Source organism: Acomys russatus, chromosome 10 (genome assembly GCF_903995435.1).
Source record: "Acomys russatus chromosome 10, mAcoRus1.1, whole genome shotgun sequence".
In the NCBI taxonomy this organism is placed as follows: Eukaryota; Metazoa; Chordata; class Mammalia; order Rodentia; family Muridae; genus Acomys; species Acomys russatus.
The window spans coordinates 23,473,967-23,501,945 of NC_067146.1; the positions used below are offsets into that span (position 1 = coordinate 23,473,967).

Below are 27,979 nucleotides of genomic sequence, written 5' to 3' on the forward strand. Positions count from 1 at the left end.
TGTCTCCTGCCTTACAGAAGCTTCTCAGCCTCATGTGGTCCCATTTATTAATTGGAGGATGCATGGGATAGCAATTGAAATGTAATATGAAGGGTTTTATTTTTCAATAAAAAATTAAAAAAAAAAACATTCCCCTTCCCTATGACTGTGACTGATATGGATCGCCTCCCCTTGAATATGATGCTAGGGTATCAAGTTTCTTCTTGGTAGTCTGCTATCCTTCCTCCGAGTGCCATCGGGCCTCCCCATCAAAGAAAAAAACAAAACAAACAAACAAACAAACAAAACCCACATTTCTCCCAAGACTTGCAGTGTTCCTCACAGGAATATGGTCAGTGCCCTATTGATGGACATTTCAAAAACTGAGAGCCAATGTGTGTCAGTATTTTAAGAAATGAAAGGTTTTGTATAAAATACAAAAGTCTCTTTCTCTCCTCTCTCTCTCTCTCTCCCTCTCTCTCTCTCTCTCTCTCTCACACACACACACACACACACACACACATACATATATATCATATAATATGTAGGTTTATATGCATATATAAATAGAGAGAACCCAAAATAGATTATTTGATTGATTGATTAATTCACTCAAGAAAATGAAATTGAGTTGAGGTGATGAATGACCAATTTCTGTAATCTAATCAGTAAACAGTGAAGGAATGAAATGTTATGCTCTATCCAGTAAATATGCATAGTTATATGACAATTTCCAAATATGAATACTTAAATTTTAATTTGAAAATTGGAATTATCTCAAGATGTGCTCCAGCACAACTGGCAAGAATAGCATATGCATAACTTAAGTAATGGAAAACATGAAGAAAATTATAAGCACGCATATTACATACCAGTGTGCTCATATTATTTCACTGAATTCTCCTCACCAAGTAGTTTTCATAATGTAGGAAGCATCAGTCCCTAGCAATACAGTCTAAGTGGGGAGCCCACAGGAAAAAGTGAGCTGTCTTGAGTCAGCTGCATGGAAATAGCAGAGCCAGCTTCTTGGCAGCTCACTAGTGTCTCTCCCTCTGTGTCCTAGACTTTCTCTCTAAACCTATATTTGGGATAGATCAGTAAGTAGAATTGTAGATATAAAGAAATACAAAGCCAAAGGCCAGTCATACTAAACACATTATGGATATGTTGATTTTAAGCATATGAAATTTTATATGTATACACTGAAAATACACAGAAAAAGACCAAGGGAAATGGAATTTAAATAGCCAGCTTTTCCTATGGAAATGGGTAAGCACATATTAAGACCACTGAAATATGAGAGGAGGAAGAGGGGAAGGAAGGGAGGAGGAGAGGGACAACACTAACAATGCCAATGACAACAATAAGAAAAGAGAAGTTAAAGGCTTAATACAACTGAACCAGATTAAAATGGATAAAAAATACCCCAGTTCTGTTCAGCTGAGTAACTGGCAGAGTTTCCTTGCTGTGTCAGGAAATAGACAAGATTATTGTGAAAACTGTTGTTGCCTGAGAGATAAGGAAAGCAGAGCACAGAAATTAATTGCCCCAGACTGCTCACTCCGTCAGTTGGTCAGTTGGGAGCTGGCTTTGCCATCCAAGGACTATTCTGTCAGGTACATTGTGCTACCCATCCCAAGCAGGAATGTAAACTCACATCTCTCATCATTTTCACTGCCTCTCTGGTCCTCCCAAGTCTTCGGGCACACATTGCCAGCCTTCTTTTGATATAGACCAAGACATTGGTATCTCTTCCTGAGAAAGGAGAGATAAAACGTCAACAGTTACAAAATCAATAAAACCCAAGAGCTTTAATGCAGAGGATCACTTGCTCTACCCTTCAGGAAAACCCAAGAGAGAACAGTATGCTCCTTTGGCCTTCCTACTGCCAAGAGCACAGAGAACTCACTTTGTTAATAATAGAATGAGAGCAGAGTAAAGCAAAAGCACTGAGATGCCCAAAGGCCAATGTCGTGACTGATTACCTAATGCTTTTGAATTAAGCGTGTTGAATATTTGATAATAAATAAAATCTCTGTCACACAGAGCTAAGCAAGTGAACACACCAACATTGCATGCAGTTTACAAGCAAGCATCCCATATTCCATAAGTGTGCATGCTTTTGGTAAAGATGCAGAGAGGTGAATCTCAGGTTGCATCCTGATGAGCTATTTTTTTCCTGTTCTTGACATTAACTCTGGAGAAGCCTCATCTTGAACTTCTGGTTCATATTATTCTTTCTCTAACACTAGTGACATCATAATCATCTCCAGGTCCCAAAAGCAGTTGGTTTTAGATGGCAATATAACACATTCCAGATATGACAACAGAGTATGCAACAAAATGAAAAACTACCCTAGTGTTAGGGAAAGCACTGACAAGCTAAACAGTTATAACAATAGTCACGAAGACGGCCTTTAAAAAGTGTATTAGCAACTTCTTATCTTAATCTTTTATTTAATTATGTCTTTTGGATATGTTTCCAGACCAGTGAGAACATGCATATGCTTAATCCTCAATAAAATTACTGTGTTTGAGAAAAATATGACACACCTGTTATGGATTAAGTACATGTATGATACTCAGCTATTAGAAGATGTTGAGACCAAAGTCTGAACATTTCAAGTTTTAAACAATGAGAACAAGATGTGTGCTGAAAAACTGCCAAGTACCTACAAATTATTTTAAAGATGTGATTATATTTTTAGATAGATTTAAGCAACAGGTTGAAAGGATTTAATTTAGAGAAGAAAAGAAAGAAAATGTTTTAAGTTATATTACAGGTTGTGTAGTTTATGTATTAATTTTCATTTAGTTCACAAAATGGACATTTACAACACAACTTCAAAATACACTACTATATTTTTTTATAATGATCACAGGTCTTATTGCTATATATAACTCACTGTAGAATAAAAATGAAAACATGTATATAGATGGCTTGTATGGACATAGTCCCCACACATGTGGACTAAAATGTAATGATATTGTTGGCACCTGAGACCTAGAGTCTGGTTCAGTCAGATTCTATACCAAATCCAAGTTTAATATTAAAATTTAATTATGTAATATCAAGTATTAAGGACATATACCCCTATTTTTCAAACTAAAGGAGAGAGAGATGAAGTGAGAGAAATTCTACCTAAAAGAAACAACCCACATTTTTGTCAGACCATGAAAACACTTTTGTCCCACAAGGATCACTGGATTTCTGTTTAAATAACCAACCAAGATGAGTCAAGGAGCTCAGGGAACTCCAGTAATTACTTTGTCTTACTTCTATACTGTTCCCACAAAGTATCATGGGTTCTCAGTTTAGGGAACTGAATTAAAGAGTCTCAGCCTTTATGGCATTATTTTACAAAAAAAAAAGGTATTATTTTAATAAAATATCAACAAATAAGACCCGTGGTCCTTTCTCTCCCAAAGACAATACTAATGTTTCTTAAATAATAACTAAATGCTGTTACAATATAGCCAATAAAAAGTTTTATTCTAAATCATTCTCTTTCCACCATGCTTTTACTCATGCACTGCAAGGTTTAGAAGATAACATTTTTATGGTATTAAAAATCAATTTATGTTCAGTTACCAAACTCGGACTTAAAGCTACAAGATAGAGAAGCTGATAAGATGGAACTTTTGAACAGAAGAAGTCTCTAGAAACTCAGCAGAGAAGTTACTACTAAAAGTTACTGTGGTGGGAGGTGCCTAGGACAGTTGAGAGGAAGGACAGGGAAAGAGGAAACAATGGCAATGAAACTTGTGGGCATGAATAAGAGTGTGCGCATGCTGACAACCAAGTTGACTGTGCACTAAGAGCTTCATCTGACAGAATCTGGTTCTGAGCTGCACTGAACCTTTGTTCCAGTTAGCATTTGCCATTCTGATTTCCCAGTGCACCACCCTGGAGGAAACCTTACTGTGTTGAGCTTCATACTGGGAGCCATGATGTTGTAGCTGCTGAGAACGCCGGTAACAACCATCTCCAGCCTTCAGGGCCTGCTTAAAGAGTTTTTCTGCTTCAGCAATAGTTGTTGCTTCTTCTTCAGCCAAGAGAATATAAGCAGTTGCACACCTGTCCATTCAGACATTACAAATTACAAATCTAAGGACATTGCAATTGACTGTGGGAGTTCATGCAGAAGGACAGGGAGTTACGCCAAACATGCAGCATGGCCAACTGTTTCATGCACCTGTTTGTAGCTGTTGACACAGTAATGGTTCAGAAAAAAATACCTATAGTTTCTCTTGAGAGGAAGGGTGTGTAGTGTTAGAAGCATGGGGCAAATATATGACTTGGCTCCTTATTAATGTGTCACCTGGGGCAAGGTGTCACTCTGCCTCCCTGATGGAAAACATGGGACCTATTGCCTGTCTTCGTAAAGTCTCAATGAGATGCGTTCTGTGATATGCTTGGTGCAGCAGTCAGCATTGAGGGCATGCTAGCTCCGTGGATGTCAGCTAATGAGGATGAACAGAACAGCTGCTAAGGAATGTCTCCACCCAACACTTAGAGAGTTACATAGAAGTTTCCTTTTGCTTAACAGATAAAGATTGTTTTCAATGCAAGAATCCCATAACAATGCTGATTTTCTGCATCAGAAAACACAAGAAGAACCTGTGGAAATAGTTTCTGGAAAGGTCAAACTCTGACACAGCCACACTACCTAGGAAGAGTCCAACCTCATGCCTCTAACAACAAGCCATCATTTGCTGTTGAGTGTACACTAAGCACTGTGCCAGGTGCTAAAAGTGTCATCTCTCATAATCCTTTCTTTCAACAACCCTCTGAGGCAGGAAGCCAAGAAGGATATGCAGCTAACTAACCAGCACAGGAGGAGATACAAACCTCTCCAATCATACAAAGACCAGCCCACTGTCAGAGGAAGGGAGGGCCTGTGGGGGAGCTGGGGGCGGGGGGAACGAGGAGACCAGAACAGACCACTTGGGTGCTGATCTGCCCTCATCCCTTGTGTCTTCTTCACTGCTTCTCTGTGCCCCTCAGATCATAAGAAAGGAAATAAACAGAAATCAAAATGAAGTGCTACTGTTTGCAAACTGCAAGGCCAGCTAGGAGAAAGCATGAGCTTCACCGATAGTTAGGTTTAGGGCCACCTGATCCTTAGAGGAGAAAAGTCTTCTGGATTCTCCTTCCCGTCCCTCTAACTTCAAGTGAGGCTTTCATTAAATATGATGAGGCAGGGAGAGTAAAAGCTGAAGTCAGTCACTACGGAGGGCAGAATATATGACTCAGAAAGAACAATAGTGGAGCTAAAACTGCCTCATGAGTTACTGGAGGGAACTACTGGGGTAGGCATCCGAGAAAATATGTAAGGTTCAGACACCCACGTATAAATATAGGTTTAAAGCAATGAACTGAATATGGAGATAATCGTAACTGTAGACACAGCATCGGAGGAATTAGCAGTGAGGTCCAGCTGCTGGGATGGGAGCTCAAGAATAGTTAGGGCGAGGCTTCTTGCACTATGTGTTCTTATTTCAAGTGCTGTTCTTAGGAGAGGGAGAGTAGCAGTACTAGCCAAGAAACGTGTCTATGTGGAAACTCATGAGTTTTGGGTAGAAACATGCTAACAGCTTGTGCATGAGAGAGAGAGAGAGAGAGAGAGAGAGAGAGAGAGAGAGAGAGAGAGCAGTAGAATTACTTATGGTCAGGGGCAGAGCATGGTTCTCAGCTTGGGGGAAGATGGATAGGATGCATCTTTGTCACAACACAATACACACACACAGAAGCAAGAAGTGTGGTGATGGGGTGTCAACCATCCTGATGTCTGCTGTAAGTCTTGTTTGGTTAGAAGTAGTGTGCCCGACAGGTTCTTGACTTACTTTGGTAACAATTTTATCTCCCAGATGGTAGAGGAAGCAATTAGGGGAACTTCAACTCTGGACCTAATTCTGACCAAGAAGAAAAAAATAGTTGGTGAAATGAAAACTGATAGGAACATTCAGAGAGAGTTACTATGTCATCCCAGAGTTCAGGGCAGTCAGAGAGGAGGGGGTAGACTTTGAAAACTCATAGGAAAGAGGCATGACTCGATGGCACGAGATGTAGTATGGAAAATGGATCAAGAGGACAGAACAGCTTCCACATGTGCTCATGTAATCATAATGACAAATAACCTCTCAGGAAGGGTAGTAGGGTGGCCCTGAAAGAACCAGCATGGCTTCATGGATATCTAGCACAGGTCGTAGTCTTAAAGGACATGCAAACAAAACAAAAGAGGAAAAGAAGGTGTGTGATGGGCTGGAGGAAGTTCAATGGACTCATAAGAGTAACGTCAGGAGAGATGAAATTCTAAATTAACAAGGGTTGTCTAAAATAAATCCATAGAAAGAGAAAACATAAAAAAACCACTAAAGACAACTACTATCTATCCTCTGGTTAAAATGATATTTAAGGTCCTATTCCTCCCTCCTCCCAATTTCTACAAAATACCACAAAAACAAATAACCAAAAAGACCACACAACAACATTAAAACAAAGAAGGCTTATGGTTAATAGTGGGTGATAACAAAGAGAAAAGAAAATTCTCTCACTCCCATCTTATTCCTGGTCTCTTTATCAAGGAGAATGACTATCAGACTAAAAAGGAGAGAAGACATTAAACTCTAAAATGGGTTTAAAAAAAAGATGTAAGACAGCACATCAGTGATACATTCTGAGTGAACTACCCTTCTGGGAAGGGCAACTTCTTGGAAGCCAACTGCCCTTGCACGCAGCACATGAAACTGTACTCTATGGATAGCTGTGGGATCACAAAGAATAGAGACTACAAGATGAGATGACAAATGCGCCATAAATTTTCACAACAGCAAAGAGGGTTGACCTCCCAAATGACAGAACAGTGATTCAGAAAGAAATTCCAGTGACTATTAGAGAAATGATATCTAAGCACATTAAAAAAAAAAAAAAAAGCAGAAGCTAACTTAAATGGCTAAGAATAAATAACACAGGGTTACTGGCTGTGTTTTCCCTAATAGACTTACTATAAATTAAAACTCTCTATAAACCTGACATCGTAAGATCAAAATGGAGAGAATCACAGTGTAACTGTGGGCCTGGTAACTGCCTGAATAATAGGAAAAAAAGGGGGTGCATGCAGACATGTGCTACAGGGCAGTTTTTACATGCCACCGCCCAGAGTTCTGCTTTTGGCCCTGACACTTTTCTCAGAATCATAAATGACACACAAGGCAGGCATATTAAACTTGTATATGACAAGAAAGAGAAAGGCATGTTGCACGACAGAGTCAGAAACCGTGCAGAGTCAGCGTTAAGGTGAGAGGACTTGAAACTTAGTGACTTTTTTTTTTTTTTAACCATATTCATAACCCCTCTGGAGAAGATTCTGTAAGCTTCTTGAGAAAATCATAAAATAGTTTAACCATGACCATTTGGCAAGGGCCCTGTTGAGGTATTCAAGCACCAGATGGGTGGTTGAGATAAGTGACCTTTAAGGTCTCTGCCAACCCTAGGCTTTAATGACTCCAATATTAAGAATCTCATTTTTTGAAATCTCCCAAAGACATTTTCCAGTCTTCCTTGGTAACCCGTAGAATATTTAGCAACAGTAAAAACAGCATTTCCTCTTATTTTCATCCTAACATTTTAAAAGTTTAATGCTTTTTTCACCATTTATCTTTTTTGCAGTTGCTGTTTCTCCCATTAGCAGAAGTTACTTCTGGAAACGGGGATGCATAGATTGGCATTCTACATATAGAAAGATGGGCCCCTGTCAAAATGTTCTAGGTATCCCAAGAACTGTACTTAGCTTATGTTCTCATAATATGCCAAGTATCTCCTTGAATGGTTTAATCTGGGGTCACAGTAAAGGCACTGAACTTTGTTCTAAAGGAGCTACCACCACCACCTACCTATACACACACAAGGTTGTCCTTCATGGAAACAAAGCTTTAGAAAGCAATGCCTTCAAACATAGCCGTGCAGCTCGAATGCACAGCTTAACAGAAGTATCCCATCATTAGTGACTAAAAACACTTAATGTGAGATGTGACTTCATTTTAATAGCAAATCTGTTTCCTACTTACTCATTTATCTCCAAGGCTTCATGAGCTGCAGAAATCCTGGCTTGAGGGTTCCTCTCTCTCCAAGCTTTTTGCATTACTAGTTAGTAAAAAAAGGAACAACACAAGTCAACTAGTACATATAATTACAATGACAGGGGTGTCAGACAATAAGTAGCTGGCCGCTTTAATTGTAAACTTTTATTACCAAGAAAGCCAGCCCATATCCCCAAAGTCATACAAGCATTTGGAATTGCAATTTCATTGTTCTTGAGTTGCCGATAACAAACGTTTTGTGTGTGAGGATTAAATTACAAGCATAAATATCATACACTAAAAATGTCAAGAAAATGTATAATAGAGATTTCATGTCTTTTGACTTTAATAAGCATTTGCTGTTAGAAAATATATTTAACAGATTTTGAAATTACTATTTTATGGCTATACCATCCTGAATGTACCTGCTCCCATCTGAAGTGACACTCTCAGTAATTTATTCAGTCTATATTTCATGATTTCTATTCAATATGTTCCAAAGCAGTTGCCTCAAACACTGGATATTTTATTGTTGGAATTACATGGAGCATGTGAATTGAGTTAAAGTGCTGTAGAATTTTGCTTGACATGGATATTTGTGACTTAGATTTCCCTGAAAATCAAATTTTTTGTGTATCAGAAAAGTTTGTGAATATATTGGAAGAATCTTAGTGCTCAGGAATATTAATCACATTATGATATTCCATAATAGCAACAAGACTTTAAAAAAATAGCAATACCATTATATAATTTGATAATTCACATTTTATAAGTCAGTTTCTTAAAGGTATGTATAAACTGATTTTTTTAAAGGTATTGTTCTGTCTAGTTTTATGTCATCAGCTAGAGTATTTTGGGAAGAGGGATTATCAACTGAGAATATGTGTCTATAAAATTAGGCTGTGCGAGCCTGTGGGGCATTTTCTTAGTCCTGACAGAGGAGGGTCCAGCCCACTGTGGGTGATATTAACCCTGGGCTGGTGGTCCTAGCTCACTCTATAAGAAAGTAGGCTGAGCAAGCCATATGGAGTAAGCCAGTAAAGAGCACCCCTCCACAACCTTGGCATCAGCTCCTGCCTCCAGGTACTGGCCCAGTTTGAGTTCCTGCCTCAACTTCCTTCAGTGAACTGGGATTTAGGATATGTAAGCCAAATAAATCCTTTCTTCTCCAAGTTGCTTTTAGTTATGGTGTTTTAATATAGTAACAGTAACCCTAACTAAGCCAAGAATTTTCAGATATTTACTTTTGGCCAATTTAATAATATAAAATTTACCAATAGAAAAGTATTGAGTGTGAAATGCATGCTAAACAAAGTCTGCTCTGAGATAGAGAACACATATGGACTCCCATAGCCAAAGTAATGGGCCCTTGCAATGGTAGGAAGCCAATATATTAAGTATAATAGGCTGGCCATTTATATTTCCAGAATTCCAACTTGAGACAAACACTTCTCTATGTATCCCTGGCTGTACTGGAACTCACTCTGTAGACCAGACTGGCCTGGAACTCAGAAATTTGCCTGCCTCTGCCCCCAAGTGCTGGGATTAAAGCTGTGGACCACCATTACCACCCCAAATCCCGATTTCTAATTAAAATGTGATAAAGGAGACCCTTAAGCCCACCTCTCCTTGGTGTCTAATGTTGTATGAGATGCATGCCTTCAATACACATAAAGCTTACTTTGATGTTTTACAATCATGTTTTAGATAATAATAAGCCTCATTTCTATATGGATAATCGTTGTGAATAAATTTCATATAGGTATTCTTTAAGGATTCTGGGTTTTACTAGTCAGTTTAATATTGTATTTATTGGAGAGAAGAAGAGGTGTATGTGTGAGGGCAAGCCCCATGGGAGCCTATTTCTGTCTTCTCAGTCCTGAGATTACAGATATATTACCAAATCTGGATTTTGTTTCTTTTTACATGGGTTCAAGGGACACAAATCAGATCCTCTTGCTTACAAGGCAAGGGCTCTCCCCGCCCCCAGCATCTATCTCCCTAGCCATCCTTGTTCTTTTAATATAGCCCAGGCTGGCCTGGGACTCACTATCTAGGCCAACTGGTCCCAAACTAGAGAGCCTCCTGCCTCTACGTCCTGAGTGTGCCACCCAACCGAGCTGTAGAGCTGTAGACCATGATCTGGAACAAGCTGCAAAGCTTTCCCACGCGGAAGTATCTGGAAGGGTTTTCCATACTTGCATCTGCAGGACGAAGATGGTCCGAGTCACAAGTAAAGAATGTCTGGTGATCCTGGGCAGAGAGATTCATGTCATAGTATGTCAGAGGTTCTCGTCCTGTGACCCAAGTGTACCTGTCACGGGCATATATGATGGTTAGACAGTTTTGAGTAAGAAAAGACACCTATAAAAGAGGAAGCAGCAGAGCAATTGAGATGCAAACCACTACTGAGCATTAAAATAACTCTGCTCATGAATACCAAAGTATATTTTTAAAGCATCCTGCTCAGGCCTGGAGAGATGGCTCAGTGGTTAAGGACACTGACTGCTCTTCCGGAGGACTGCTATTGGATTCCCAGCAGCCACTTGGCAACTAACAGCACTCTGTAACTCCAGTTCCAGAAGGATGCAATGCCCTCTTCTGGCCTCCCTTGGCTTTGCAAACACATGATACAGATATATATCAGGCAAACTACCCACATATATAAAATAAACATAAATCTCAAAAAACCATTCTGTTCTTCCTTCAGGAATTATACAGCATCAAATAAATACATATTTTCTCTTCTATTTTTGCCTTAACATTTTAGCAGCCCTTGCTAATGAAAAACTTCTCTAATTAATATTACAAATAAGCATTTCTCCTCCCCCAACAGTTTGAGGGGAGAACTCCCACATGCAACATACACATATACACACACACACACACATATACATACATACATAAATAATTTTTTAAAGAGTAAGTGCAATAAAAACAATTATAACCCATAGTTTTGTATATTCTTCACAACTAGAATGTCAAAATGTCTATAAAACAGAAAAAATCAAAACATGTGAAGATAGTATCCCAAAGTCCTGTTGGACATAGTGACAGCCTACAATCTTAGCACTCACCTGTGCAGCAAAAGGATCAGGAGCAAAGGCTCACAGCCGCACAGCAGTTCTGGAGTATAAAAACCCCCGTCTCAGACAAAAGAAAAAAAAGAAGAAGCAGAAGAGAAAGAAAGAGGAGGAGAAGAGAGGGAAAAGAGGGGGAATGAGGAAGGGAAAAGAAGAAAAGAGGAGGGAGAGGAAGGAGCATCGAGGAGAGGGTAAAATACACGATTACATGACCCCTAAATGAACCAGCAATAACACTTGCTATTTTTGCTCTCTAAACCACTCATTTATTTCCTGGACCAACAAAAGACTCACCGATTGTATTCAGCACCCCTAAACAAATTTAGTGGATTTCGCCATACTTTGCACTCTGTAACAAAGAGAAATATGAAAATGACACGTAAGTCCACTGATATTAAGAACTAATTAATTCAGCAAAACACCCTTCCTGACCATTTGATAAGATAATTTTATTTTCTGTCATTTACATAGGAAACTGGAAGGCAAAACGCAACCCTTGAGCTTAATCAAGCACTTAAGGCTAATCAGGCACTGGGGCAGAGGAAACGTCACCCAAGTTTCCTCATTTTTCAAATCATAGTGCATGCCAATGTCAGATACTGTGGAACTTTCTGTGACTGTTCTAAGAGATTGGAGCAGATTTTACAAATTAACCTCCAACAAAACAGGTAAAAGGTACACACAAAGGGAAGGCAAACAGCACTCGGTGACATCATCCTCCACACACAGAAGCTCTGCAGTGTAATATAGAGAAGACAAATTTAGTCGATTAGGGATGATGCTAGGTTTTATTTGGAGGTAATTCACTAGACTGATACTGTTTTTCTGGAAAGGGATAAGAAAATTAATAAAGTTATGACAATTGCAGAAAGAAGTTCTATAAAGATAAATTGTTTTGGAACATTTATGAAAATGTCCTTTTACTTATGCTGACACATAAATGAGCCATCACCCTAATGTCACAATGTTAATTAATAATATGATGCCTTTTTGTTATATCAGGAACCCAGAACCTAAGACCACAGGCCTCCTTCTTAGAGAAGTCCATCAGTACTAGGTTTAGGGTCATGTGATAGTAAGCATGTGATTAACAAGATACAATGGCTTTCAAACATTCCGTTGATTAAGACTTTCTAATAATTCATAATACTAGATCTCTTTGGATAAATACAGTTTTTATTAGAAAATAAAACTCATTTAGCAACAATAAAGACATTAGTCCTAAAGGACCACATCTACTGGTATGTCCAATCACAACTATGACAGAAACACAAGAGACATTGAAGGCCAGATGATGATCACTGGGTGTGTCCATTGAACAGCCATGCCTCCACCCGTTTATCTAGCCATCTATCCAATAGCCATGGCTTTTAACCGTGGAGAAAACATGGAGGCCATTATTATGATATTCTCTAGGTAGTAAAGCATCCTTCTGTGTGATCACAGTAGTTAGCTGCTGAAATATAAAAGTCTATACTTCATAATGGAATATATGCTTTCTTCCAAAAGAGATGAACTTTTCTTTAAATTAAGCCAGTGTCTCATTTTAAATTTACTCAGTGCTTATAATGGCCCTAAATGTTTGTCATTTAACATAACTTATCATTCAATGCAACATCTCTGAATTCTGTTCTTAGGAAACAGAGATTAGATATCATTTCATATGACATTACCTTTAGTTCACTATCTGGTGTCCAAACAAAAAGCCCATAATTTTTAAGCCTGATGCACTGGCACATACCTATAATCCCAGTATTCAGGGAGGCAGAGGCAGGCAGATCTCTGTGAATTTAAGGCTAACCTTGTCTACAAAGCTAGTCCAGGATAGCCAAGGCTACAGAGAGAAGCACTGTCTCAAAACACAAACAAACAAACAGAAATATGATTTTTTAAAATTCTGGCAAATATTTTCCCAATCAAGTACATTAGTGTAGTGCCTGAGGAAATAATTAGTGTTCAAAACCCAATCGATGAATCAGGAAGAAAATTATCTTAGCTAAAATTTTAACTCTATTACATCACTTGAAACAAAATATTTCTAGAGAAGAAATATTTGGTATACTTCAAAAGTAGTATCTAATGACCACTTTATTTAGGAATTTCCACAAAACAGCCAGCAGGGGGTGCTGCAAACGTTCTAAAAAAAACGTTAACATGTATCACTTAGCTAAATCCTAGTTAACTTGATGTTGCAAAACAGTTCTCTATTCACTTCTAAATTATCCCTGAAACTCAGAAATTAAGATGCAATTAACTGCAACAGATATAAAGGGGTAAAGATGACTGAGAAATACAAAGAAATACAAAATATCTTCCAGAGTTGCATTTTTTTAAAACTGAGGGCACAGGACAGATTATTTTTCCTTAAGAAATAAGCAATATAGAGGTTGTCTATGTGCACACATCAAATTCCTGCCTTCACTAATGTGATTTATCTGTGCTGGTCTGTTCTATAATCTTTCCTATAGAAAATTCTTTTAGCATGTTATTAGCTCCAGAGAACACACACCATAAATATCAGTTGCCTCATGTGGCTTGGTGTAACATGGACAAACGACGTAAGTGCCAAACATGAAGATTCCAGAGAAACAGACCTCCACAGAGTGAGAGAGTTTTCACATAAATTCTTGTGTGTACTCTTGAGGAATAAACTTAGTTCAGATCATATTTCAAATTTTTCCTTCAAAAAGAATGTTCCATTCTTCATTATCTTGCAGTGTAGGGGCCATTGGCAAGCACTAAAAGTCAACTGGGACTCCATTAAGCTTTTGGTCACATCATTAAGAGTCTACTTATAAATATGTCCTTAATACAAGCACACTCTCTCTGCTTCAGTCTTCACTGTCCATAACAGAGTCGCCACTCAGCTCTGATGGAAACTCAGGATGTGTGAAAGGACATCAAAGCTCAAGACAAAGGGCCCCGGCCACCATTAAGACAACACCTGATATCCCCCAGCCTTCACAGCACAGACACTTCTTTGTCAAAGTGGGACAGTTGGAAGTTTCTATGTGGAAAACAAAGAACATAAAATTTAATCCATTAAGGATTTCTGAAGCAAGCTCTAAATGTTTCTGAAGCCTTCCTTGTCCCCAGGTCCTACTAAAACCCTCCATCAGCATTATCATTACTTTGTACCTTCTGACCCAGTTACTGTGCTGGCTAGGTTTATGTCAACTTGACACAAGCTATAGGCATCTGAGGAGAGGGAATCTCAACTGAGAAAATTCCTGCAGAAGAATGGGCTGTAGTCAGACAAGCCTGTAGGGCATCCCCTTAGCTCGTGGTTGCTGTGGGAGGCCCCCAGCCCTTCATGGGTGGGGACATACCCGGTTCTGAGTGCTGAGACACTGGGTTTGAGTGCAGCACACTGACCTCCAGCCCATTAGGTTCTTCATAACAGCAGCAGAAATAGCAGCTTTTATCATATTGTAAGCTTAGCTTTCATTGATCCTTTCTAAAGGTTACTATCTACAACCCTCATATAAATTAGTGAGAGGCATATATTAGACCTTCTTCTCCAGGGCCGTTGTAAATGAGGTTAAGGCCTCATGTCCAGACTCTTCTATTACCTACAACAGGCAACAAACCTGTTCCTACCAAAAGCATCCTGTAACTTCATCAAGTCAATTGTCCAATGGACGGACAGATTTCAAATTTCCTCTAGGGAAATGTCAGCTACTTCAAAGTAATACTTCCCAAGTAGCCAAAGCACTAAGAATGTAACATTCATATAATTCCTGATTGTGTCATGGGTATTCTTGCTATAGGTAGTTTACTGTATATATGTGAAATAATATAAATGTATATATAAGCAATTAAAAAAATTAAAAACTTAAAAATAAAATAAAATCCTTCGAGAAAAAAAGAATTCATGGATATTATTATTATTATTATTATTATTATTATTATTATTATTATTATTACTATTACTACTACTACTACTACTACTACCACCCTATGTGAATCCATCTTTGATGTGATTTGCCTTCAGTTACTAGCTTTGATACTTCAGAAAGTAATACCTAATCTTCTATACCATAGTGATCCATTTAGGCAATTAGAAGCACTCCTTAAAAAAACAAAAAACAAAAAACAAAAAACAAAAAAAACCTCAACCATAGCTACCTCATAGCTTTTCAAAATCGCTATTTTGAGAAAAAGTGACATAACAGCTGACTGTTGTGCCAGGCCTGCCGGGCCTGCGGCCTGCAAGAGAGAGCGCCACAACACCAGCGGAAGCTTCCTCCGAGCTGGACGGCAGGGGCTTTGGCTACCTGAGCTTTTAACCAACTTGCCCAGGAGAAGAAGACGGAGCCTCGAGCAAAGATCGCCTGCCCAGATTTGTGGCTGTCAGGACAGAACCCCAGGGCCAGGAAACACCTAAAGAACTGCCAGGGAGCCACGTGGGGAGTAGACACTGAGAGGGAGCGGCCTGTTCAAACCGCCATGCTGCTGGGAGTTGACCAGCCTGGTCCCACCACCCCAAGCGCCAGAACAGGACTGCGAACCTCCGGCCGCCGCGCGCTTGTCCCTCCAGAGGAGCCAGCCTGGGCTGGACACCATGATCCCACGGAGAGGAGGAGGGATGCGAGCCTGGAGCCCAACCACAGGCCCATGCCCGCAGCCGAGCCTGTGCAGAAGCCAGAGTGGCCCAGCGCGAGGCAGGCGGGAGGCTGACCCGGTGGACGAGCCCCCCCCCCCCAGCACCCCAGCACCCCAGCAGCACTGGCTTGGCCTGACCTTGCTTACAGCCTTTGACTAGTCGGAGCCGGTCCGCACCGGTCCCTGGCGCCACCGCTGCCGAGGGCTGGGTGGGCGCCATCTTCCACCTCAGCACAGGTGCAGCTCTTCACAGACTCGCCCGGTTTCTCAATCAGGGCTGCCTCCTTAAGTCTTCTGGGATTTTTTTTATCGGTATGTAACGTTGAACTCCATTTCAGCTTGGGTGTCAGTATTTCGGCAGGAGTGAAAATGAAACGCGTTTGTACTCGAGTAGATCCTTAGCGATCTACGTGTGTGCTTCAAGCTCCCCCAAAGCCTTGAGTGTCCGTCTGTCCCTTAGTGTCGTAGGCTTGTCCCTTCCTCCCCACACTCCGCGTCTCTGGGACCTGAGCTTTTGCTTATGCGCCTCAGATCCAAAGCCTTTATGGGTTTTGTGGCACTTTGTAAGCATCATAATTTAGAGTAAACAAACTGCTCGTGTAAAGAAAAGAGTAATTTTATTTTTTAAAACATTGGCAAAGGAAACATGGATAGTTTTCATTCAGCAAATTTTGCTACTACAAATTCTTGCATGTAATAAAAATAGGCATTAGTAAGTGTGAGGTTGTAAGACCACTTTTACTGCTTTGCTTTATTCAAAATAGTACTACTTTTGTCAAAATATGATGAGATCGCTAAATCTTTCTAACTGGCCATTTCTGATTAAATGAACTGCACCAAATAATGTGTTAGCTCTACGGCAAGTTATAAATACATTCACTAGAAACTAAAGCCATTTCAGGCTTTTTCACCATGTAACTAGAGATCCCTTTTGTACTTGAATATAAATGTTAATGGCAAATGATTTTGAAAAGATGGCTAGGAAAATCACTTATAGACTATGCATTAAATTTTGGCATGCACATACCTAGTTTACCATCACTGAGACTATTAACAAGCAATCCCAAAGATCCCTAGTGAATAAAAGTTCACAATTTTGCAAAGGGAAACATCTGAGCTGAAGGCTCTGAAAGGCTTGGGTGTAAAAGAGTCCCTGACCACGCAGGCATATCCTCAAGTGTGGTGGCATTCTCCCAAGTCTATTTATAAAGTCAGTTCGTCTGGGAGGCACTCTGCGTAAGAAGCTGTCCTCTGACTTGGTATTTCCGCATGGCCTCATTTAATTTCCAAAATACTCTATGAAGCTCTTATGGCTATTTTTCTCATGTTTTCAGATTAAGATACTAAGGCTTAATTAGGAAAGTTAAATGGCAAGCCTTAAGTCACTGACTGTCAAAGTCAGAGATACAGTTAGAGAGCCTGGGCTGCCAGTCACTGCCACTGCACTGCTTTTGAAGACATTTAATGTCATGTCACAAACTGTGTCATGCATTGTGTTACAGAGTATTAATACTATTGTTGTCAAGGGTTTCCAGGCAAGGTCTCACGCCATAGATTAAACTGGCCTCACAATTTTCCCTTTTCCTGGCTTTGCCTACCTAACAGTGATTACAGGTGTGAGCCAAGAAGGCCAACAAATAGTCCTTTAGTTGTTTAATACCTATACTAACTTTAGCTCGATTGACCTTACAGAGGGTCTGGGGAAGTCACTTACAGTATCCAGTGAAGCCTTAAGGGCTTGGGCTCATAAGGTGGTGGTGCACACCTACCTGTAATCTCCAACCTCTGGAGGAAAAGCCTGGAGGATTCAGAGTTGGAGGTTACCCTGAGCTATAGAGGAAAACACTGCTCAGGAGGAGAGAGAAAAAGGGGGTCTAGAGAGAAGACTACCCAGGTTGTGACTCATGTGACTTCTGTTTCCCGTACCTCAGCTTCCTCAAGCTTAAAATGGACATAATAGTTATCTGCTCAGTGGAGTTATTATAAGGATTAAATGTGGCAATAATACTTAAAACTGAGAGCAAATATTGAACATGTTAAACATTACTAGAACTGAATGGACTTCTATCGGGAGAATTGTTTAATTGTGACAATTGCCATCGATGACGGTTTTAGGGTTTATTATTTTAACTTTTCCCAAGATTGTTATTTCCATTGCTTCTTTAAACTGATTTTTTAAAATCAGTGCTTGAACTGCCCCTAATGATCCAATGAGCATTAATTTAGAATATAGAATATATATTTATATAGCATGATTAGAATTAGAAATTTAAATTTTTATAATTATCTAGAATTTAAAATATATTATGAAAATTAGTAAGGTAAAAATGAGGTGGCTTGGATAGGAAACCATGTGGCTGTGTCAGGGGTGTTTAGAGGCCCCGTTCTCCCAGGGGCTGTTAGAGCATCTCAGCAGCTAAGGGTAACTTTGGCACCACTGCTTATATGTTGGAGCAACTTGCACAGTTCCCAGTATCTATCTGGCAAAAGACAAAGGCTGCAAGCCTTGTCTTTATGATATTTTATTTGAGAACAAGAATAAATTATCAAAACAATGTTCTACTAAAGCCAAATTCTAGTTCTCAGTGCGCTGTGAGAATCCCCTCTCAGGGGAAAGTTGGCCACATTTTAAACCTTGTGCATCACCAACTCATACACTGCACTGAATTAAGAAATGGCAGCAGGACTCATAGTGATGTGGTGAAATACAGCCGCAGAGTTTATCAAAAAACATACACTTGGCAGCAACACAGCAGTTTCATTCCCAAATAAAATAAAACACAACAAAAATATCCACACACATGACCTTTGGCCAAATAAGCTGAAGTTTGGCTAAAGTAAGAAAGTATATAATCAACAACATTTCTCCACTGATCCACAGATAAGAATCATAGAACAACTTGAACAAGCCTGTGTTCCATCCATTATACACATCAGAGCTTTAAAATGCATTCATAACCTGCCCTGTTTTCTCATTCCTCAGCTAGTACCTTCATTCCAAGTCATTTGGACCACATCTGACAGATTTTGATCAAAACAAATACTACTTTAAGGACTCTAATGAGTTTTCATGTGACCGATGTTTATATCTATTGTTTATTTTATTTTTAACATTGTCAATTATTTTATTTTCCAAATAATGCCATTAAAACTTCCTTTGCATAAGTCCATGAGCTATACTTGCCAAGTTATATTTAATGTTAAAATCGGTGAAGATGTTTATGGTATTTAAAGAAAATCAACAGATTTCACCCTTCTGTTATGAGTTCAATAGCTTTTCTATTAGTTTAAAGAAAGTAAGAATTTTAACGCAGATCCATCTACTTTAAGAAAATACATAAATTATATTCAGATGTGGATATTTTGCCCCTTTATACAAAACTCAAATCAGACTATAAACAGAAAGTGATTAATAGTAGAAATAATTTCAGGCCAGGTGGTGTGGCTTTGGCCTATAATCCCAGCACTCTGGGAGGCAGAGACAAACAGATCTGTGAGTTTGAGGGCAGCCTGTTCTACAAAGTGAGTCTAGAACAGCCAAGGCTATACAGAGAAATCCTGTCTCAAAAAAGAAAGAAAGAAAGAAGGAAAGAAAGAAAGAAAAAAAGAAAGAAAGAAAGACAGGCAGATTATGTATCTCTTTAGTACTTTCCTTATTTAGAAATAAAAATCAGCTAGGCACAATGGCTCTTGCCATTTCAGAGAAATTGCCACTCAGCATTTCAGAGAAAGGAGGATTATAGTGAGCTAAAGGCCATCCTTGGCTACATAGCAGATATCAGGACAGCCTAGTAAGAATCTGTCTCAAACAAGCAAAATTGTCACACACACACACACACACACACACACACACACACACACACACACTGATAACATCAAGATTCACATAATAGTCATACATCTACTAAGAAAGACGTATCATCCAGCAGGATTGTCTGTTCCACAAGCCTGGTAACCTGAGTTTGACCCATCCCTAGACCCCACTGAAAGGTGGAAGGAGAAATCTGACCACAGGCTGTTCTCTGACCTTCGCTCATAAGCTGTGCACATATCCTTCCACTCCTGTTATACCAAAAAAAAAAAAATCTAAAACAGTGTTACTAAGGAAAGCATGGACTTTTCATTGCATTAAGTAATGTCAAGATCTTTAAATTGGATAAGGAGGAAGCTGGAGGAATTGCTCAGAGGTTAAGAGCACTGACTGCTCTTCCAGAGGTCCTGAGTTCAGTTCCCAGTGTGATCTGATGCCCTTTTCTGGCATGCAGGCATACATGCAGGCAGAGTACTATACACATAATAATATATAAATAACTCTTTTTTTTTTTTTAAGTTGGGTGAGGAGAAAGGAGGGTTTTCATGCAACTACAAATGCAATCATTTTAAAGAATGCCTTAAAGGGCCATGCTTTCTATTTACCATCTGCTAATTTTCTGCACCATGTAAGTATAACAGAAATTTGAGTCAGACAGCAATACAGTTAATTTCTGAAATCTTCAGAACAGACACAATGTGACAGCAATTATCTGCCCCTCCTTATGTGATAATGACTAAATGACCAATATTTCTCATTAGAGCAATGAGCCACAATTCTTTGCATTTCAGGTTAATGCAATGTTTTTCTGTGCTCAGGTCTCATTTTCTTCTCACAAGGTAATTAATTTACAAAGTCTCAAGCATTTTATTACCTACATGGTGCAAATCCTCATGGGTGTGCCATCATAGTAAGCACATGGTATGAGCTGCCCACTACAATTCATGTCAGGCTGAAAAAGCATGGACTGAAAACGACTGCCTCAATATAAGAAACAAAATGCTCCTTGGTGTTTACAGTCTGATTCAGTTGTGAAGAATAAAAATCTAAGTTGGGTCCCTAATCCCTTCCTTTCATCCTTCAAGTCTCAGAACTATTAGAACCTTTGGTTTGGTCAAGGATCTCCTCCCCTACCCCCACCTTGCTTCCTAGTGTGTTTCTCCAGCACAATCAGAACACTTAGCACTTTGTTTCCTCAAATAGTCCAATGGAGATGAAGACAAGACACTGATTTTTTATTCAAAAGAATCAGCAGAAACCAGGGGCAATTCACTGAGCTGACCTAGGAAATTAGATTCTTTCCTCTTCTTTGCACTCATCTGCTTATTGACTCTCCAAAAATACAGCAGTCCACTACAGATGCTACAGAGAAACACCCCCACCAATCACAATGCTATTTGATAATGTTGCTAAAGGTAAAATTATCACAGATCAATAAGGTAGAGAGGGCATGTATGTCTGTTAGAAAAGGCATTTGACTTTGGCCATGACAGATGAACAAACACAGGAACAAAAGAAACATTTGTAGTTCAGGTCTTAAGAAACATGCCAAAAAGTTGGAAAGAAATTCAAGGACAATACTATGGGTAGAGTCGTGAACAGATGTGGGCATCTGCAGGGAAAGGAATGCAGCACAGTGTAGGGAGGAGGGAGGAAGTAAAACAGCACAACCAGGAAGAAGTCCAGATTAGAGGTGAAGGAATATTCATCCAGCTTGGGAGGATCCTGATGCTCTTGGCAGAGCCTCCCATTGTGGTCCTGCAGGTTAATTTTCAAAGTCCTTTCTGCTAGAAGAATGGAGGCAGTAAAGAACCACTACCCCAGGATGCACCTGAGTCAGGACGTGCCATCTTGCTTGCCCATAATTGCGACTGAGTAACTGTTTGTTGATGAGCAGCTGAGTGAGTGAATGTGTAAATGCAGATGAAGAATGACAGCACTGTCATCCTTAGCACACCACATACAAAAAAGCTGTTTGGACAGAGGGGAAAAAGAAAGAACACATGTCAAGTACAAGCAGTGAAAAGCAAACTGTGACAGAAGTTGATGAGCTGAGCTGAGGTTAAAAGCAGCTTGTGCTGTGTTAAGGAACCCAGAATGTGGGCTTCACCTTCAATGAAACAGGTCAAGTAGGGCATTTAAAACAAATTAGCAGCGCAATCAGATCAAGTAAGACTCAACCTTCAGCCATCACTGTGGAAGGAAATGTGCTTAATGAGTACTCTATGAGATAGATAGATATATATATATAGTTTTAAATCTAAAACATTTTGCTGTGGTTATTTCACAAAAACATTGGAAGAGACGTTTCATACCTGAGACACTTTGCCTGTTGGAATCTGAGTCCCCACTACTGGAAGTAGAATTGTTGGAAGAGTTGTTGTCAACCCCTCCCAGAAGGGGGCGCAAGTGGCTTACTGAGACTTGTTCAATGAAAGATGTTCCATACTTTCGAAAATACCACCATTCAAATATCTAGAACAGAAAAATAATGCATATTTATGACCTCAGCTTCTATTTGTAATTTCAAGACACATTCCCTAAATATATGTTGGCTATCTCTGTCTACCTTTCAAAAAAAGTTTAATTTGGTCTAACTGTAATAGATTTAACTAACTAAATTCCCATACTACTTTGTTAAAATCGTTTTTCTCTGCTGAGGAGTGGTTTTAAAAAATAATCAGTAACTACAATGATAGACAAACGAATATTGTTAAGGTATATTTCTGATTGTTTTTCTCTAAGTTGATATAATATTCAAATAACAATGAGTACCAGTCTCCCCAGAATACACCCTATGAAATGTTTCAATTCTTGGCATTATATATTTTTGTAAAATCATCTCACAATCTTAAGTAATTTTAAGTAAAACAATGTTTTAATTGTAAAACTAAGACTTCTTTCAAGAAATGCAAACAAAAGAATGAAGGGAGACCTAGTGGCGTGCTGCTTGAGCGACTGAGGCAAGAGGAGCACCTGAGCCCAGGGATCAAGGCCAGCCTGAGCAATATGGTGACACCTAGGCTTTAAAGATGAAAGAATTAACAAACAGTACTCATTTCACGTATGGATGTCACTCAGGTCCCCTTCCTGCTGTGTGCCATACAACCAGCTTGGGTTATACAGCATCGATGCTTCTTATTCCAAAAGCTTACTGATTATTATGCACTTTTAATTCCAAAAGAGAATGGAAGTCACTTTTCTTAATAAAAGAATAAACAGACATACTTGTAAAACTAGCTGAAGTCCGCGCTCCCGAGCCCTGGGAACCAAGTGCCCTCCCATCCCCTCCGCAGTGACACTTCCACCACTGCCTGGTGTTGCTCGCCCATCCTCTCCTCCCTGCCCTATCTAATTACAATTTGTTCTTCCCCAGTCATACATCATTCAAGAGAAGAAATTTAAGAATCGCTACTAACCAAACATGGTAGCCTAGGCCTCAATTGCAGCCCTCACTCAGGAGGCTGAGGTCAGCGGGTCATAAGCTCAAGAACGGCGAGACCCCGACTCAAACAAACAAGCAAAAGGCCAAGTATGGTGGGCAGCTCACATTTATAATTTCAGCAATAAATAGAGAAGCTGAGGAAGAGGGCTGCCATGAGTTCTAGGACAGCTTGGCTACAGAGAGGAAAACAAAAACAAAGCAGAACAATGAGAAGCCAGAGTAAGTACACGCCTGAGTCTCAAAGGATAGCTGTACTATTCTTTAACCGCCAATGTACAATCAATGTGGAATTAAATATGTGCCCTTGTTTATTTCATCTGAAAGTTTCATTGTCGGCTCTGAAATAGACATTGGGCTTTTATTTAAAAACTAATTTTTTTTCTCTCTCTTATTTTCTGCTTGGTTAAAACAGCAACAGGAAGAGCATTTATAAATACCAGCCAAGTCTGACATTCCCAGTCGTATGTGGAATACACTGATTTAATTACAGTGAGTTCCTTCTCACATTGCAGTGTTTAATGAAAACATAGTTTGAAAGTTACGTGGATATGAGACTAATTTGTGTGAAAAAGAAAGTTTGGGAATAGTAAATGCCGGGAGCATGAAGATCCTTGTGCCCACATGTCTCCAGGGAAAACAGGGATGCTAAGCATGCAGGGCTGTTCTCCTGAGGGAAAGTATGTAAGACCTGTTTTCCACACAGAAGGCTGGGAATTGGAAGGGATTAACAACCTAATTATCTGTGTTATCTGAAGGGCCAGGCCATATCCAGTTCCACAACCAGGACCAGAGGTGGCTAGTTGTCTAAATGACCTTAACATTATCTGCATAGTCGGGGGCTTCCCCAAGTTCCCAAAACCAGGACCAGAGGTAGGTGGTACCCCAAATGACCTCTACGCTATCTGTACGAACCATGCCAGATCTGTCCCTATGCCCTTAATCTATACAGGTAATCTATGCCCAGAACTTATCTTCTTGAAAGAAATGACATATGCCTTGGGTTGAAGTTGAGTTTCAATGTAGTTATATCTCCTCTTGCACCAGGGATTCTAGTTTAACCAGGAAACTTTTTTTCTAATAGTTCTGTGTTTAAATATGGCGGTAATGCACCACCTTGCATCAAACGCTCTAGAAGTGTGATCTAGCCTGATGAAGTCAAGTCGAACCAAGTTTTCTTTTTTTTATTAATTTATTCATATTACATCTCGATTGTTAGCCCTTCCCCTGTTTCCTCCCATTCTTCCCTCCCTCCCACTTCCCCCCTTCTCCCCTCCCCTATGTCTGTGATTGAGGGAGACCTCCTCCCCCTATATATGCTCTTAGAATATCCAGTCTCTTCTTGGTAACTTGCTATCTTTCCTCTGAGTGCTGCCAGGCCTCCCCATCCAGGGGACGTGGTCAGAAAAGGGGCACCAGAGTTCGTGTGAGAGTCAAATCTCACTCTCCACTCCACGGTGGAGAATATCCTGTTCGTTCGCTAGGTCTTGGTAAGGGTTCGAAGTTTACTGCCTATATTCTCCTTGGCTGGTGCCTTAGTTTGAGGAGGACCCCAGGACCCAGATCTGCCTGTGATAAAGTTCTTCTTGTAGGTTTCCAGGACCCTGTGGGTCCTACTATTTCCCCATTCTTCCATGCTACTCTCGCCTAAAGTCTCAATAGGATGTCCTCTCCTCTGACCCACTTTCTTGGTAAGTAAAGTTCTTCATGATACGTATCCCTTGGACTAGTGTTTTGATATAAGTGAGTATATACCATTTGTCTCTTTTTGCTTCTGGGTGAACTCACTCATTATGATAATTTCTAGATCAATCCATTTGTCCACAAATTTCGGGAATTCCTTGTTTTTAATAGCTGAGTAGTATTCCATAGTATAAATGTACCACAGTTTCTTAGTCCATTCTTCTACTGAAGGACACTTAGGTTGTTTCCATGTTCTGGCTATTATGTATAAAGCAGCTATGAACATGGTTGAGCATATGTCCCTGTTGTGTGGTAGGGCATTTTCTGGGTATATTCCAAGGAGTGGGATAGCTGGGTCTTGAGGAAGCCCTATTCCCATTTTTCTGAGATAGCGCCAGATAGCTTTCCAAAGTGGTTGTACTAGTTTGCATTCCCACCAACAATGAAGGAGTGTTCCTCTCTCTCCACATCCTTGCCAACATGTGGTGTCATTTGAGTTTTTGATCTTAGCCATTCTGATGGGTGTAAGATGGAATCTCAGTGTCGTTTTGATTTGCATTTCTCTGATGACTAACGAGGACGAGCATTTCTTTAAGTGTTTCTCAGCCATTTGATATTCCTCTGTTGAGAATTCTCTGTTAAGTTCCAAGCCGCATTTCGCAATTGGGTTGTTTGGTTTTGTGGTGTTTAATTTCTTGAGTTCTTTATATATTTTGGATATTAAACCTTTGTCAGATGAAGGGTTGGTGAAGATCTTTTCCCAGTCTGTAGGGTGTCGCTTTGTTCTACTGACAGTGTCTCCTGCCTTACAGAAGCTTCTCAGCCTCATGAGGTCCCATTTATTAATTCTGAACCAAGTTTTCATTCTCACCTTTTCATGAACCATCTCGCTGCCAGCTGTAACACCTGCAGGGACCCCCACAGGTAAACACACAACTTATGGAGCCATAAAGATGTCTATAGCTCCAAGTGAGTTATTTCATTTATTTGGATACTGGTACCTTTAAAGTAAAAATTATATTTATCTTCAGAGGCCCTCTGTTTTCATAGCAGCTAAGTGTAGAGCACCAATTTCAGTGTCAGTTTTCAAAAAGTGCTAACATTTATGATGTGAATGCCTTGTGTACCGTCCTACTTATGGACACCATACCCCTGAGTCCTACCCTGAGGTACTCCTCTTTTGCTATTTGTTGGGTAGCAATTTCCTCTAAAATGAAACATAGGATGTTCTGATGGAAAGAGATGTGAAACAATCCATTCTTTCAGGACGTAAAATGACTCAGGGGTGACCAGTATCACTTAGCCTTCATTCCTCATGCTTAAATAAGCAGTAATAAGTGCTGAGAATCACCACCAGGCCAGTGATTCTCTCCCATCTGTCAAGCTGCCTGCAAGGTGTGCAATGTGCTTCAGGCATCCAGCTTTAGTGAGCCATGAACCATACTTCTGTAAGTGACCACAGAAAGCTCATTAGTTTGGCAAGCTTGACTTAGGTAGTATCCTTATCACTCTGTCATTGGGTCCACAACTGGGGTGAGCAGATGTTCTCCCCAAGAACAATGTTCTCCAATACCACTGCACAGTTCAGATTAGTCCAGCATCTTCCCTAGCACTAGGATGTTAACATAAAACATTGTGACAAGGTCCTACTCAGCTACAGCCCTGAGCAGCCAACTCTCAAGAAGTCAACAAAGGCTCTTTCTTCAATTACAAGAGGAAGAAGGTTCCAAAAAGTCCCTTATTATTGGTCACAGAATTGACAGTGGTTCTCAATCAGTAGCAGTGAGGTTTTTGTCCTGATTTCTTTCCTGTTTTGTGCTATTAGAGCATCCACTATGCCAAGGACTCATTCCATCACACAGTGCCACATGTTATCACCCACAAGTGATATCCCTGCAGGGCCACTAGAGTCACATCCCTACACTAGAAGTTAGAGCCATGGTACCCCTGACATGCCAGGATCCATCACATGCACAAACCTTGAGATTTCAGACTCCTTAGTTCCTCTAGAAGAACCATAGATCAACACTAAAATGGACCTTAAGGAACTATGTAGGCAAGATCACCTCTCTATACCTCCCTACCTAGTGCAGAAAGAACAGACAAGTAAGGACAGCTTAGGGAGCAGGGCACTCCTGTTTGGGAGCAGGAGATGTGTCTTCCCAGACTTGTCCTAGAACATCTGTGTAGAGGGGGCACTAGTACAAAGAATTGCTCCTGTCCTTGCAGTACGCATCAAAAGAAAAGGAAGTCTGAAGTAGTAGCATAACAATCTTTTGCATATTCCAAAACTCATCAGACTTTGAGGGAACACTTCACAATATTTTTAAAGTGTTGAATGCATCCAAACGGACAGATGGTGTTATTAATGCATACATATTTGGTGTCACTTTGAATACATTTCCCTGGTGCATACCTGCAGTGTAAACAGTAAAGCACTCATAAACAAATTTATATTTAAAAATAGATCTTACATATAATACTTTATTGGCCCCAACATACTGGGAGTCGGGGGTGCAGGGACTCTCTCTAGTCTGCCAAATTATATAGAATTTAAAATGCAAAGTTATACGTTTCTTAATTTTAAAACTTTAATCTCTCTACTATTCTTTCTCCTACCCATGTACCATTGCTAGAATAATACAGATTAAGTAGGATGGGAATTCAAACAATCAACAGAGTATGACATTTAGAAACCCAACATTGACTCTATCTAGTTTAAGGGCAAAATAACTTAACCAGAGAGCCAGGATGAGTGACCTTGGCTGGTTTGCTGGATTCTCTGGGGCTATTTTCAAGTCAAGGTGAACACTCAGTTAGAATGGGAAGAGGAAGAATGATACAGTGATTATAATGCTGGATGGATAGCTGATAGTGATGGACCAGTGGATTCATTGCATGGAACCTAAATAAACAGCATAATCAAAGTTTTTGGGAAGGGTGGGGGTTTTGGGCTTATTTTTAAAAAGAAATACTCACACACACTTTTGAAATGGAAAAACACCATTAAAAGAGAAAATCTGAAGATACAAAAGCACAAATGACCAAGAAAATGATGTCAAGATCCCAGGAAGCACACTCCCTGGAGAGGTTATATACCATGTGTGCATGTGTGCCTGTGCATGTGTTGTACACCTGTGCATGTGGGTGCACTCACTCATGTGTGTGCACATTATTTTCCTTAGCAAAAGAAGATTACAGAGCATATGAGATAAACCAAGGCAATTGACAATCATGGAGTGACATCCATAACTATTTTTTAGGATCCCTCTGCATCCTTCAGTGTGACCTCTC

At 39.8% G+C, this 27,979-nt stretch overlaps 1 protein-coding gene across 8 annotated transcripts in view; it reads right to left on the reverse strand.

Annotated features, from left to right (window-relative positions):
* St7 (suppression of tumorigenicity 7) overlaps positions 1-27,979 on the reverse strand; it is a 236,349-nt gene that overhangs the window by 74,629 nt on the left and 133,741 nt on the right. For 7 of the 8 annotated variants that reach the window (XR_007831283.1, XM_051151888.1, XM_051151890.1 and 4 more), the window contains exons 3-9: positions 21,876-22,035; positions 11,439-11,493; positions 10,260-10,375; positions 8,050-8,125; positions 5,827-5,895; positions 3,903-4,057; positions 1,637-1,734 (exon numbers count right to left, since the gene is read on the reverse strand). Coding sequence is in view for 7 of the 8 variants with exons in the window: in XM_051151888.1 (XP_051007845.1) it covers positions 1,637-1,734; positions 3,903-4,057; positions 5,827-5,895; positions 8,050-8,125; positions 10,260-10,375; positions 11,439-11,493; positions 21,876-22,035 (729 nt within the window). In the remaining variant the exon portion in view is untranslated. The remainder of the gene's footprint in view (positions 1-1,636; positions 1,735-3,902; positions 4,058-5,826; positions 5,896-8,049; positions 8,126-10,259; positions 10,376-11,438; positions 11,494-21,875; positions 22,036-27,979) is intronic. The other variant, XM_051151889.1, reaches the window with a different exon arrangement.